The 13,013-nt window shown below is 59.6% G+C and overlaps 1 protein-coding gene across 2 annotated transcripts; it reads right to left on the reverse strand.

The window, feature by feature from the left end:
* Positions 1 to 1,215: 1,215 nt before the first annotated feature.
* On the reverse strand, positions 1,216 to 12,802 carry SEMA3G (semaphorin 3G). 2 transcript variants are annotated; one of them, XM_061196948.1, is made up of 16 exons: positions 12,610 to 12,802; positions 10,700 to 10,860; positions 10,523 to 10,585; positions 10,216 to 10,335; positions 9,850 to 9,940; positions 9,605 to 9,721; positions 9,226 to 9,368; positions 8,911 to 9,025; positions 8,750 to 8,819; positions 8,325 to 8,469; positions 7,777 to 8,008; positions 7,591 to 7,682; positions 6,908 to 6,949; positions 5,944 to 6,172; positions 5,492 to 5,631; positions 1,216 to 4,161 (listed from the first exon to the last, which is right to left on the reverse strand). In XM_061196948.1, the coding sequence occupies exons 1-16, from the start codon at positions 12,716 to 12,718 to the stop codon at positions 3,715 to 3,717; spliced, it is 2,316 nt and encodes a 771-aa protein (XP_061052931.1). In that variant the 5' UTR covers positions 12,719 to 12,802; the 3' UTR covers positions 1,216 to 3,714. The 2 variants fall into 2 exon arrangements, with proteins under 2 accessions (XP_061052931.1, XP_061052930.1); XM_061196947.1 differs by having other exon boundaries at positions 1,216 to 4,164.
* Between the last annotated feature and the right edge of the window lie 211 nt (positions 12,803 to 13,013).

A 13,013-nucleotide genomic window follows, 5' to 3' on the forward strand; every position in this document is an offset into this window, starting at 1 on the left:
ATGCTCTTCAAAACATTAGAAACATGAGGTGGTAACTGCTCCATGGGAAAAAAAAGGGATAGAGGGCCACATGTTTTGGAGGATCATGTAGCACATAGTAGGCATGCCAATTAATGAGAAATCATCATGAGCTCCTCAGGGATTTCACAGGGCAAGCAAGCAGGCAGTGCACAGCTCTGTAGGGGCTAAGGGGAGAGAAATCCCATGTTTATTTGACCATTGTCGAGGATCTCATGAGACAGTTGTTCCAAAAGACAACTTTTGACTAGCCCCTTTCTCGAAGCCCCTTTCCAGTTCTAAACCTGTTTGGGAAATCATGAAACAGGACCAAAGACCAGGGGAAGTATGAGACTTAGAGGAAAAAGCTGGAAGAGGAAGATAGAGTGAAATCCCTGAGGCAGGAAATAGGGCTGGAGATGAGGGTGGTGGTGAGGGGCTGGGGGAAGTCCAGGCCCAAGGGGTCTTCAGGGTGTGGGCGGTGGTGACATGGGAGCAGAGACACCATGCACCCCAGGGGAGAAGGGGGCTCTGAGGTTGCATTAACACAGCCTCCCAGCCCAGCACTCCACACCAAATGGTGCTCTGATGATGCTTCTCAGATGGGTGGTGATGGCCCGAGGCCGGGCAACAGGGTTTCACTTTCTGTGAGGCCTGGGTGATTGTGCAGGGTCCAGGAGGTGAAAGCAGGGGTCCTGCTCCAGGGCCTGGGCTGCAAGATGGGACTGATGACTGTTAAGCCCCCTAGTCCATAGCACAGATTGAGGAGGCCATCCAAGCAAGAGGCTAATCTCTCTGGTGAGGTGGGGTGATGTCCCTCCCGTCTTTAAAGCACCCCTGCCTTTTCCCATCTCCCTCCAGCACCAGTGGAGTCTGCTCTTTGGGCAGGAGCATGATGTCACTGGGGGAGTGGGGCTGGGGGAGAGGCGTCTCCTGCATCCTGCCCCGCAGGCCAGACTCTGGGGCTCCCCCTCCTCTGCCAAAGCTGCAGCTCCCACAGCACAGCCTGGCCCCCCAGGCAAGAGCACGGTGGTCTTAATATACGTTGGTATGTGGCTGATGAAGACAGGCATCAGGCCAAGTGTCGCTGTCACAAAGTCAAGTGTTATTGTGAAAAAGGAGCAGGGCTGCTTACGTGCCCAGCTGCCCTACGCCAGCATTTTTTTCCGTGGCTGAAGGTCTTACTGAAGTTCCAAGAAGTCTCAGAAGCCCGCGGGACAGGATTTTCCTAATTTAATAAGCAATCTCAGCTTCATAGGCAAAGCCCTCTGACTCCTTCCTTCCTCTGATACCCATCTCCTTCCCGTCTAGAAAATGCCACCCAGGGTGGTTTCTCCCTCCTGGAAAGGACAGGGAAAGCCCCTCATTTCCAGCTCACACAAATGGCATCAGTTAATTTAGTACAGAAATACACAGATACAATAATGGTAATAATTATGTTATATAAGTATTAACTTCATCCCTTTCCTTGCAGGTTGTGTGGAAAACCCCTGCGCTATCCTCACCAGCTCTCAGGGGCGGTGACGATAAAAAGAACAATAGTAATTATGAGAAGCGTGCTTTGAAGACAGAGAAACCACAAGGCCTATCTCAACATATGAATACAAAAATAGAATTCACACATAGAAGCATTTCCAGGAGTGAATAACACACGGTACCGTGGAGGCGGCGGCGGGGGGCGGGGTGCGGGGTACGGACCAGTAGAAGCTGTCTATAATTTTCCAAGCTCAGGTGTTCCTTGTTCAGGATTTTTAACTCCTTCTCCCTCTGTTTTCCAGAGTAACTTCCCCAGGGGACCCAGCCTAGCAGCCAGTGCAGAGCCTGGGATAGAGGGGCAGAGCTGGCTGCAGCTCTGAGACCCATTCCTGGGGCTCTGCACTGTCTCCCCACCCTCTTCCATGGCCTCTCTCTCCTCCTCCCCCCACGGTCCTCCTCCTCTGCTTTTACGTGCTGACATCCCAGCCACAGCTACCCCAGGCCAGAGGCTTCCCAAAGTGCTGTCAGGTTAACCTCAGTGCTTCTGGTTCACTCACTGTGCAAAGAGGGGAAAAGGGGCCTTTTTCGGACCCCAGTTCTCTAGAGGTGGTAGGGGCTGTGGGGTGGGGGGAAGGAGTGCCGGGGTGGCTCGGATAAAATCCAAGGCAGACAGAGTCTGGGTTTGAGTTCAGTGGGCAGGAAGCCCTGTCTTGCTTTTTATCTGTTTTTTCCTCCTTCCTTCATCTTGGTTTTTAATGGAGGGAATCTCGAACCTGATGCTTTTGTCTCCCTCCTGTCGGTTTTGTGCGTCACCGACTTGTTCACATGCAGGCTGGGAACAACTTTTCATTTAGTCCTCCTCCTCCTCCCCCTCCACGCTCCCCAGCCGAAGAAACACATTACTGCTGATGGCAAAAACACCTCCCTACACGCCCAGACAGATTGCGTCCTGGCCACCTGAGCCAGCAGCACCCCCAAGAACCAGCAGGACTTAGAAGCTTCCCCCTACATTTTTTTTCCCTTAAAAGAAAAAAAGGCTTCATAAATGAACCATCCGTGACAAACCCTTATTTAGCAGAAACCAAAGATCCCAGGGTGGGAAACATCTGGCTCCTGGGCTAATTGATGCCTTCTGGGGTCCTTGAGAATGCCTGCCCCTGGGCCCCACAGGCGGTCCTAGGGTCTCCCACCCTCTCCCCATCTCAAAAGCCTCAATATTCTGTGGCCCCCCCCCCAGGCAAAGCCCTGCCCCTTGTCCTGACCACCAGCTGCAGCTTGCTCCCAGAGCTGCCACACCCCCACCCTCCCAGTCTGTGGGCCAGCTTGCATTGCCCTGGGAAAGATAGCTCACTCCTCCAACCACCCCACACTTCCCCAGCTCCCCTCTCCCTATCTCTAGTCCACAGAGATGGGGGATAACATTCTCCTAGAATTCACCCCCTCCCTGCTCATCAACATGGAGACCTTGATGGTGGGGAGGGGCAATCCCATCAGGAGGTGTGGGCATCCCAGGAAACCTGGCCTGGCCGCTCCAGGACCTGATGAAGGGATGTCAGGCTTGGAGGTCCAGACCATCCCCAGGTCCCAGAGAGCTCTAGTAGTCTATGCTTCTGTGATTCTGAGATGCAGAAGAGGGGTTGTGCAGTGGCAGGGAACTACCAAGATATCAGGGCACAAAGTGTGAGGGGGTCTTGCTGTTCCACCTTCTCAGCGCCTCCACTTTCCCTCCCCACCTCAGTCAGGGTAGGTCTTCTTAGCAGGTACTAGCTTAGAGGCAACTTCCACCCTCCTCAGCTGCCTGGGGGCCCCCTGCCCAGACACCTCCTCAGCTGCACCCACACACCCAGTCTAAGGGTCACTCAGAATGGCCATTGTTCTGCAGGCTGGGTAAAAAACACCCAGCCCTCTTGCTTCCGGCACAAGTGGAAATGTGCTCTGGGGGCCTCATTCAAGAACAAATAGCAGGCCCACTGGAGTTGCCAGCAGCCAGAGGGTGCTGGCTCCAGCCTGGGACTGAGAGCACAGAGAGGGGCAGGGAACTGGCCCAGGGCACAAGGCCCTCCATCAGGCCCCAGCCTATCCTGTGGGCAGCCTGGTAGGGGTCTGGGGGCAGAGATTCCCATCTCTAAGAGGCAATCAGGCATGTTGGCCCCCTCTGCCCTAGCTGGGTGGGTGGGAGAGGCTGGGGGCTGCTGCTGGCCACTTGGCCCATCCCAACCACCCCCTCTCCTCCTCCCTCTTCTATGTGGCCTCCACCTCCCGGGGTGTCCGATTACGCTCGGCTTGCACCCGGCTCTTTACCTTCTTGCCTAGTTCCAGCCCCACCCAGCTCTTGCCCTTGGCCTGTTTGCTGCGGCCTCGGCTGCGGGAGGGGCACCACACACGCTCACAGTACTCATCCACCCGGGGCAGGTTGGCGAAGCCGATGAGCTGCAGGATGTCCTTATACCAGGCCTTGGAGGGGGTGGAGGCCGGGCCTCCTTGGGCTGCAGGCTCCTCTGGCCTCGGCTCCCGGGGGAACAGAGTGTCAAGCTGTGCAGCCATGATCACCTCCAGAGCCAGGCGGACCACCACTTGGGAGAAGCCGTGCTCCAGCGTCATGCAGGTGTAGGTGCCCGCATCCAGGCGGTTGAGCCTGCGGAACAGCAGCCCCTGTTCCGTTTGCAGGATGCGCTCATCTGTCTTCACCTGCTGGGGGTGTGGGAGGGCGTGAGGGCGCCTGGAGCAGGGCCTGCACCATCAACTTCTCTGCCCCTGCTTTTCCAAATTTGCCATCTCAGGGCTCATTCTCCACTTCCCAGCAGCTTGGCCGGCTCAGCCTCCTCGACCGTGAGCTAATTGCAGGCAGGGACTCACCTTCCCATAATCCAGGACAGGGCCTTCTCAAAGATTTGACTGACTGGTTTCTCCCCTACTCAGAGCTCTGGATCCCCTGTCTTGGCCTTGGGGGGCCCTGGCACATATTCCCAGGGAACAGAGGGTTAAAAAGTATTTATGGGCTTTTACTCAGGGGGGCTATACCCCCAGACCCGGGACAAGAACTCCCCTCCACTCTACACACACACAAACACACACACACACACACACACACACACAGCCCTCCCTGTCTTGGTCTGCATTGCCCACTCCCCCCACAGTGCAGGGCCCACAGCCCCATCACAGTGTAGGAGGTGGAACACGGTTCTGATCCAGCGCCGTCTCTGGCCTGGACCCTGTCTGGGCTTTAGTCCGCACATGTGTACTTTGAGGCAGCACTGCTTGGGTGGTGAGTGTTGTGTAACTCCATCTCATCGCTCCCCTGCCCCTTCCCCCCTGGGGGAGACTTCTCAGTGCCCAGCCCAACAGCTGGCCCAAGGCTGGCCTCCCCCAGTTCTCAAGCTGGAAGGAGAGCCCCTCCTGTAATCAACCCACTCCCTCCTCTTCCCTACCCGTGGGAGCGGCTTGCGAATGGTTCTTCACCCTGCCCCCACCCACACCCAGCCTCAGGCCCCAGACTGAAGCCATCTCTGGGCTTGACAGACTTTTCTGGATGGGGGAGGAGAGGGCCTAGGCAGACAGCTGGACTCCAGGGAGGACGTGTGGGACCAGGCAGTGTGTGAGTGTGTGTGTGTAGTGGAGGTGTGTGCGCAAAGGCCAGTGATCAGGGGCCCAGGCCTAAGGCAGAGGAGGACCAAGAACCCCTGGGGAAGAGACCCCTTTGAAGATGAGCCATATGTGTAAGCATGGGGGCCTTCCTGACCAGCTTAGACCCCTTCCCTCTCTTCTATCTCTGCTACCCCGCTCTCAGACAGAGCCCAGCTCAGTGCCCAGGAGTTTGTGGGCTCCCTGTCACTGGAGAAGTTCTACCACATCTGGCCTGGGTGTTCCCAGATGGCAGGAACAGGGGCATCTCCTTCTAGGCACCCCAGGGGCTTTAATACATACTTTTCTTAAGTTGATCTTGGCAAGTTCCCCCCAGAGTTCATGGAGGGGTGTGATCTCAGGACACAGGCAGGCTGGAGCCAGGGTCCTCGCTCACCTGGTCAGGCCTCTCGTCCCCTGGCCTCTGTAAGAACCAGCGCACAGCGGCCTGGGGGGACTTGGGCAGGCACTCCAGGAAGGTGCTGTTGTGCTCTGTGCCGTAGACTGTGGTGGTCGCCACGAGTCCCGCAGTCTCTTCTGGAGGGATTTGGAGGTGGGCTCAGCTCAGGAACTATAGGACCCCTGGGACCACCCACTGACTCCCTCAGTCCAGGAGCCCCCATGAATGCGACAGGGACCTAGGTGTTGACTGATCCCTAAGCCGCTCACTCTGCCCAGAGACCCTAACCCATATGCTGACAGGAGCTGCCCACATAGGGAAACTGAGGACTGCCTGTTACTACAAGAACGGCCTGAGGCCATACTTCACAGGTGTCAAGCCCAGGCCACAAGGGTGAGTGGGGGCCCTGTGAGAGCCCAGCTGGCGCCCCCATGCCCGCCGCCACTCACCCTCCTGGCTCTGGCCCAGGCACTGCAGGGCAGGGTTGCCATGCCGGATGTCCTGCCGGCGGAACCGGCGCTTGCTGGTGCCGGGCCGGTAGCGGGTACAGGAGGCACCATCCCAGGCACAGTACGGGTCCCGGGCCAGGCAGCACTCTGCACAGGCACTGCCGTAAGTCTCACACTGGTGCAGCTGCAGCCGGGCCACGCCCAGCCTCGAACCCACGTACAGCATTTGCTGGGAGGGACATAGGCAGAGCCCGAGGTGAGCCTGTGCTCTGCCTAGAAGCAGCTAGGCTCTCAGCTCCCTTGGCTTTCCTGAGACCCCTGACATTCGCAAGAGTCTTCCAGAACCTCTTGAGTGCATTCCCAGAAGAAAAAATATTTATCACCCATCTGATCTACATCAGATCCTATGCTAGGACGTGGAGGGAATGGGGCACACCTGGGGTCTTTTCTCTAAGGTGCTTCTCCAGACCCTCCCGGCAGCAGACCTTTGCCCTCTACCCCAGTGGCCTTTATCCTGTCTTGCCCCTGACTTTGGAGGTGAGCTCTGCTTTAAGCAATCCCAGTACAAAAGTCAAGATTTACCCAAAGATGAACTGGGGTAGATGAACTTGGGGAGATTTTGCCACTTGCAAAAGGACACACAGCAGGCCTCTAAAATCTATTTGATTTAAAATCTGGATCTTGTTTTCAAGCACGTTTTTGTCTCCCCTGAGGAACTGGCCTTTGTGGATCTCCCCTTATCTGAACACATGCTCACTTACTCCGGGCCTCCCGCTCCCGCTGGTTTCATGCGTGGGAATCTCAGCTCCCAGCTGAACTCTCAACCTTCACTGCAGGGCTTAATCAGGCAGCCCCAGGGCCTGCTGTGACTCAGCTTTCCATCAGACAACAAGAGTGCTCAGGGAAACTTCAGGAGACAGGTGGAGAGGAAGGAGGAGTGGGGAGAGATGGCAGCTACTCTTACCCTTTTGACGGAGATCTCCATCTCAGTGATGGGTGTTGGCACCTGGGAAAGAAGCAAGACCTCCCCTGCATCCCTGTTTTCAGCCTCTTCCAGACTCTGGGTGGAAACCATCTTTTTCCCAGGTCAGTGCACTCCCTGGCAACTAAGGCCAGACAGTCTCTCCTACGTTAGAAAGGTCCTCTCTCCCTGGCTGGCCTCCAAGGCTTGGCTACAAGCACAAAGCTCTGGTGTCCCCTCCCACAGTCCTGTTCCCCAGCAATGAGGCAGCTGTCCCAAATCACCCATCCCATGTGGGGAAGCACAACAGTTCCCCAAACACAGATGATCCCCTGTCTGACTCTATAGAGGGGTCAACAGAACCCCTTGGGGAGTTGGGGTGTCAGCCACCCCTCACTGCAACTTGAACCTGGCAGGGCTTTGTCAAGGGGTGATCGCCTTGGCCATCCCTCACTGGGCCCCCCAACTCTCAGCTCACAGACTGCGTCTCCAGGCCCTGCAGTCATTTAGAAGCATCGGCAAGGCCTCTGCAGTAGTGAGCGTCATCACTTTCACTCCCCACTGGCCGCAGGTTCAGTACAGCAGGCCCATCTCCCTCCTGCACTTTGCTCCTGCTTTCTCCTAGCCAGGCCTAGACGCAGGGACGGGGCTTGAGGGGACCCTTCCCATCAGTTCCCCCCACTCACCTTAAACACCTGAAGCTCCTCCAGAACCACCTCCTCAGGTTCAGCAGGGCCCCCCACCTGGAGGGCAATGACCTTGAGCACGGAGCCTGAGTCTGGGGCAGGGGAGGAGGGGTCAGTGGGAGAGGAAGGGGCAGCATAGGTCCTCACACACCTCCCCTGCCCGGCCACCCCACTCAGCCCGCCCACCAGTCCCCAGGAAGATGACGTCATAGGTCCCGTCCTCTGCCTCCACGCGGTCCACCACGATCTGACGCAACTGCTGGGCCAGGTGGGTTTTGACGAGGACAGGGCGACCCCGCCGAGGACGCACGGGCCGGAACATGAGTGGGTGGGCTCGGGCAAACTGCAGCACCTCATCCGGGTAGTCCTTGGTGCTGCCAAAGGGTCGTCCTGGCTGTGCGGTCATCTTGCTGGGGCACTGTGGGCAGCGGCAAAGGGAGTGCCTGAAGCTTCCTGTGATGTCACATTCCCCACCCCAGTCTGTTTCTAGGCTCCACTGGCTGGGCACGCCAACCTCAGAGGGACCGCTTGTGGACCCTTCACGCTGTAGGAGAGACTCCTTAGTGTAGTCTGGGCTCTGCTCCCATCCTCACCCCACCCAGCCCAGCTGCTCTGGAGCCCCAGCTCAGCTGCTGCCTTGGGGCCACACGCAGACACAGGCCTGTCCTCAGGTAGAGCCCCTCCTGGCATCTACTCAGCCCTCTTCCCTGCCCTGGTCCCAGGCAGATACTCACCACACCAGGACGGGGAAAGGGTACCTTGCCCGCATAGGGCCCCCACTGGTGCTGGGGACCATCTTGGTGGGCAAAGGGCCCCTTGAAGACCTCCCAGATATCAGCCATGTGGTACACGCAGACGGCATAGCCCTGGAACACAGCACTGCCAAGGGCGGACAGGGACAGTCAGGCCAGGGGGGCTGTCAGAGGCGGGAAGGGGGCAGCCTGGCTCCATAGGGAGGACAGAGGATGATGGTGCCTGCAGTCAGCGGAGACCAGAAAACGAGGACCCCCAGGCAGAGAGTACAGCCACGGAGTCACCGAGTCAGGGACAGAGACGGGGACCCATGGCGAGGCCGGACGTGAAGGCAGGGGCTCAACAGGGGAGGCTGCAGTGCAGAGACGGGGCCAGGGGTGGAGGGGAGGGGAGGCCGTGTGCCCACCTGACCATGCTGAACAGAGCGTACACCTCCAGGCTCTTCCCTGCATTGGGCCACAGCAGGAACACGTCCTCTGGAGACAGAAGGCCACGACCAATGCCCGCCACTCACTGGCTCTGAGCCCTCCCCAGCCCTCACCCAGCCTGCCCTGGCCATGCCCTTACCCAGCTGGTCAAAGTGGGTCTCGGCACCTCCAGGGCCAGGCACGGAGCAGAGCAGCCTGGCCTTGAGGAAGGTGCTCCATTTGCTCACCAGCACCCGCTGGCCGCCTGCGTCATTCTGGGGAGTGGGGGCCAGTCAGCCTTGGGTCCCAAGGACAGGCCCCTCCTCCTGTTCCTCCACCCTCACCCTTGTGGGGGAGGCATGGATGTCGGCTCCACACCCTTGCCTCGGTTTGCCTACTGCTGCGGTTTGGGACGGGTCTGGGAAGGCACATACGGCCAGGATGTGAACCTCACTGTCCCTGCCACAGCTCTCACCACGCAGACGCGGCCCACGCGGCTGATGACACGGCCCGGGCCTCCATCAGGTGAAGAGACTGTCTCCGAGAAGAAGAAGTACACCTTGTCATCGTCCTGGTCGGAGTTGTCAGGGATCCGGGTGGCCATCACAAACCTGGGGTCTGTGAGGTAACAGGGTGAAGCTGGTGGGGGCCTCACAGGGGAGGAACAGGGTGGGGGGTGAGCCAGTGAGGAGGGGAAGAGGTGCAGGGACCCCACTGGAGGCTGGAGTCCCAGGCAGTGGAGTGGGGATGGGCTGCCCCTCTGGTCCCCACTCCAGCGTCAGCTCTCCCACCTCCCTGCCAGTGCCAGGGGCAGACCCCAGCCAGCCTTGCCCTCAGCAGACCCCTGGGCTCACCGTGCAGGAGGTTCTGGTCAGAGTCAGAACGCAAGGCCGGTCGGGAACCCCCACTTCGGAAGATCATGGCTTCACGCCCCAGGAAGTCAGCATTGAGGCCCGTGTACAGCTCCCCTCCTAGGGTGAGGGTAGGGGGCAGAGTCAGGGGAGGAGGGCCAGGCCCTGTACCCAGACCCCATCCCTTCCCAGTGACGTCGGCCGGCTCCCACCCTTGTCATGCCCGCCCTGGCCTGGGCATCACCCACCTACAAAGGTGCTGGCGAAGGGACGGCTGGGCTCGTGTGGGCACCTCCCCCGCCCACTTTCCACACTGCGGGGCTCCAGATGGAGCACATGCTGGGGAGAGGGAGGGAGGGAGGGAGGGAGAGGCGTCACCTAGGAAAGCAGAGCCAGCCCCGACCCGGGCAGCGGCCATCGCGTGCGGCTGGAGAGTGGGGGTGGGCGGAAGGCGCCCTCATTCAGGACCTTGCCGGCAGGGTCAGCTCCCTGGCACAAAGGTGCCTTTCAGGCTCTGACCCCTCTGCCCTGACCCAGGCTCAATGGGGAGCGTTCAGACAACAGGGAGGAAATGTCACAGCTTCCCAGTCCCTTGCGGGGCCGCCCTGGCTCACCTCTCCACGATGCCCAACGGCAATGAGGGCGCAGGTTGGCTGGAAGGCACCAGTGCCACACGCCAGCAGGTGGGTCCGGTTGTGGGGCTGCAGCACCCGCACAAAGTTGGCACACTCCACCTAGGGGGAGGGGGGGTGGGGGGATGATCTAGGGCGGGGGGTAGATTCTTCAGCACCGTCAGGAGCCTTCAAGATCTGCTTCAAGTGGCCCCAGAACAGGCAGCAGGGGAGCAGCCCCAGGCTCTCCTGGGGGTCAGGGACTGGGTGTTGGTCATGGTGGGGGGCAGCCACTCCCGACATCACTCACCGAAGGATCTCTTCCCTTGTGAACACACTCCTCCCTTTGTCCTGGCTGCGGTGGCCACAGCACCTGAAACACAGCCTGTGTGACCCCTGACCTCACAGCCTCAGTTGACCCAGCTGGCCTCCCATCTGGAGTTGCCCAGCTCTCAGACAGAGCCGCTTTCCGGTCAGTCCAGCTCACCTCCCGGGGATCCAGCCATGCCTGGTCCAGCCGCAGAGAGTAGATGGCATCGCGGCCGCCCAGAAACAGGCGGTCCCGGTACTCGTCCAGGTAGAGGGCCCGGAGGTCCAGGGAGCCCCGGGGACCCAGAAAGATGGCAGAGCGGTTGGCAGAAAGGAGGTCTAGGAGGGAGGGAGGGAGGGGGTCAGGGCCTGCTGCTCAGCCCACTTCTCTAGCCAATCTGTGGAGGTGGAGGGTCCCAGCTGTGCATTAACCGTCCCCGCCCCCACTCACATCTGGAAAATGTTTCCATGCAAGGGGTGCTGGAGGGCTTCAGGGAAATGACTCCTGGGGGTGGGTGGGACAGGGGGCTCTGAGCCCCCCACCCAGCCCAGCCCACCCAGGGGCCTGCCCCCTACACCTTCACTCCGTGGCCCCCCTGGTGTTCAGTTAACATCTCCTTCCCCCTGGCCCATCTGTGCTCTACCCAGTCCCTGCCCCACTGGCAGAACTTATGGCAGCAAGCTGGGTGAAGTGCTGGGAGAGCCTGGAGGAAGGGTGGGTGGTCTGAGCAGCGTGAAAGGCTGACTCAGTGGGACAAGCAGATGGACAGGGGAGAGCGTTCCATCAGAGGGAGCACCTGGCTAAGGCCTGGGTGTGGGAGAGGCCAGGTATGGCCAGGTGGAAATCTAGGCTCTGGTCCAGGGATATGGCTAAAGAGGGTTTTCTCTTCCATAGACGCTGCCCACCCAGGTCCCAGGGATGGGGGTGGCTCTCTGGGGATGTTGATCCCAGGAAGTGGGGATCCTGAAGTAGGTCCTTGGGGTCCAGCTAGGTAGCTGGAGATGATGGGTGGGCAAGGGCAGAGCAGCAGGATGTGGTGGGAAGGGGCGATGGCCACCATTGGGAAGGTGAGGTATCCAAGCCCAAAGGGTCATCCTCTCTATCCCCAAACTCATTAACAGCCTCTTCCAGGAAGCCCTCCATGCCTGACAGTACTTTGGAGGAGATTTGCCCTATTTGGACCTTTTCGTGTAGCCGGACTTAGCCCAAAGCCACAGCTCCCAGGGAAGGACCACATTCCACAACCCCCGGCCCCCCCACCCCCTGACTCCCTTCAGACTCTCCAGAGTGGAGCCATGTCTCCCGCCTCCGACTCTCCAGAGAAGGCCTGGGTCTCCCTCCTCGGACTGGGGTTCCTGGGGGAAGGTGATCACCCCTCTGGTTTCCCCAGGAAGAAGAATCTGTGGAGAGCCTCTGTCTCATCTGATTTAGAAGAGGCCTGTGCCAGCTGCAGCACAACATATCAGGTTAGATATGCAGAGGAGCCTCCTGGGCCAGGATGGGCAAAGAAGGGAGGCTACAAAGAGCCTCGTGGATGGAGGGGAAGAGGAAAGGCCAGCATTGCAAAGTGGGCTGCAAGAGGCAGGAGGGGGAACAGGGCTGTGGGCATAGGGTGAGGGACCCCACTGCAGGGCGGACGAGAGGGACAGGATGCTGCCCTCTTCCCCACTGTCTGCCCTGGGCAAGGGGCCCAGCTGAGAGCAGACAGATACTCCAGACCTGCCCTCTCTGCCCCCTCCCCATTTCTCTCTGCCCATCTCTACTGAGGTCTCTCTCCTTTTCTCAGCAGTCCCCTCAGTTTCTCCCCCAGTGTGTCTCTGTCTCTCCCACCTCCACCCTGGCCATGTCTTCCAGGACCTGTCCCCCTCCCCCTGCCTTTCTCCCAGGCTCCTGCCTCTGGTGGCCAGCCGGGAGCACATGCCAGGGAGTGACTGTAAAGCCCTTCCCACAGGCTGTGCTGGGAGTGACTGCATCCCTCCTGCTGTCAGAACAGACTGCCCTGGGCTGGCTGGGGTCCCACAGCTGGGGTATGGCAGGGTCCGGGGCTCCCAGGGACACACACACAAACAGGGTGCGCACTGCCCTACCTCGGTAGGAGAGCCGCAGGCGGGGCACGCTGGGGCCAGGGCTGAGGCTGCCGCCGCGGAGCAGGAGGCCCCACAGGAGGCAGCAGATGGCCCAGGCTGAGGGGGCCATGCTGGGGAACCGGGACACCAAGCTGCTTGTAGAGTTGCCCTGGGTCCTGCCGCTGCCGCTGCCGCTGGTTGTAGTTTGCTCCGTTGCCGCCAGGCCTGCCACTTATAAGGCAACAGCTCCACCCCGTCCCAGGCCAGGAAGGCGGGGAGGAAGAGGGAGGGAGCAAGTGCCCTGCCATCCACCTGCAGCCTCTCATTCCACCTCGGCTGGCCCAGCTGATGCCTCAGTGTCAGAGTAGCTACTTCCCCATTTTGGGAGACTCTTTCCCAGCTGCGCTGTGGGTGTTTTATACAGA

This window comes from Eubalaena glacialis, chromosome 7 (genome assembly GCF_028564815.1).
Source record: "Eubalaena glacialis isolate mEubGla1 chromosome 7, mEubGla1.1.hap2.+ XY, whole genome shotgun sequence".
NCBI classification, from domain to species: domain Eukaryota; kingdom Metazoa; phylum Chordata; class Mammalia; order Artiodactyla; family Balaenidae; genus Eubalaena; species Eubalaena glacialis.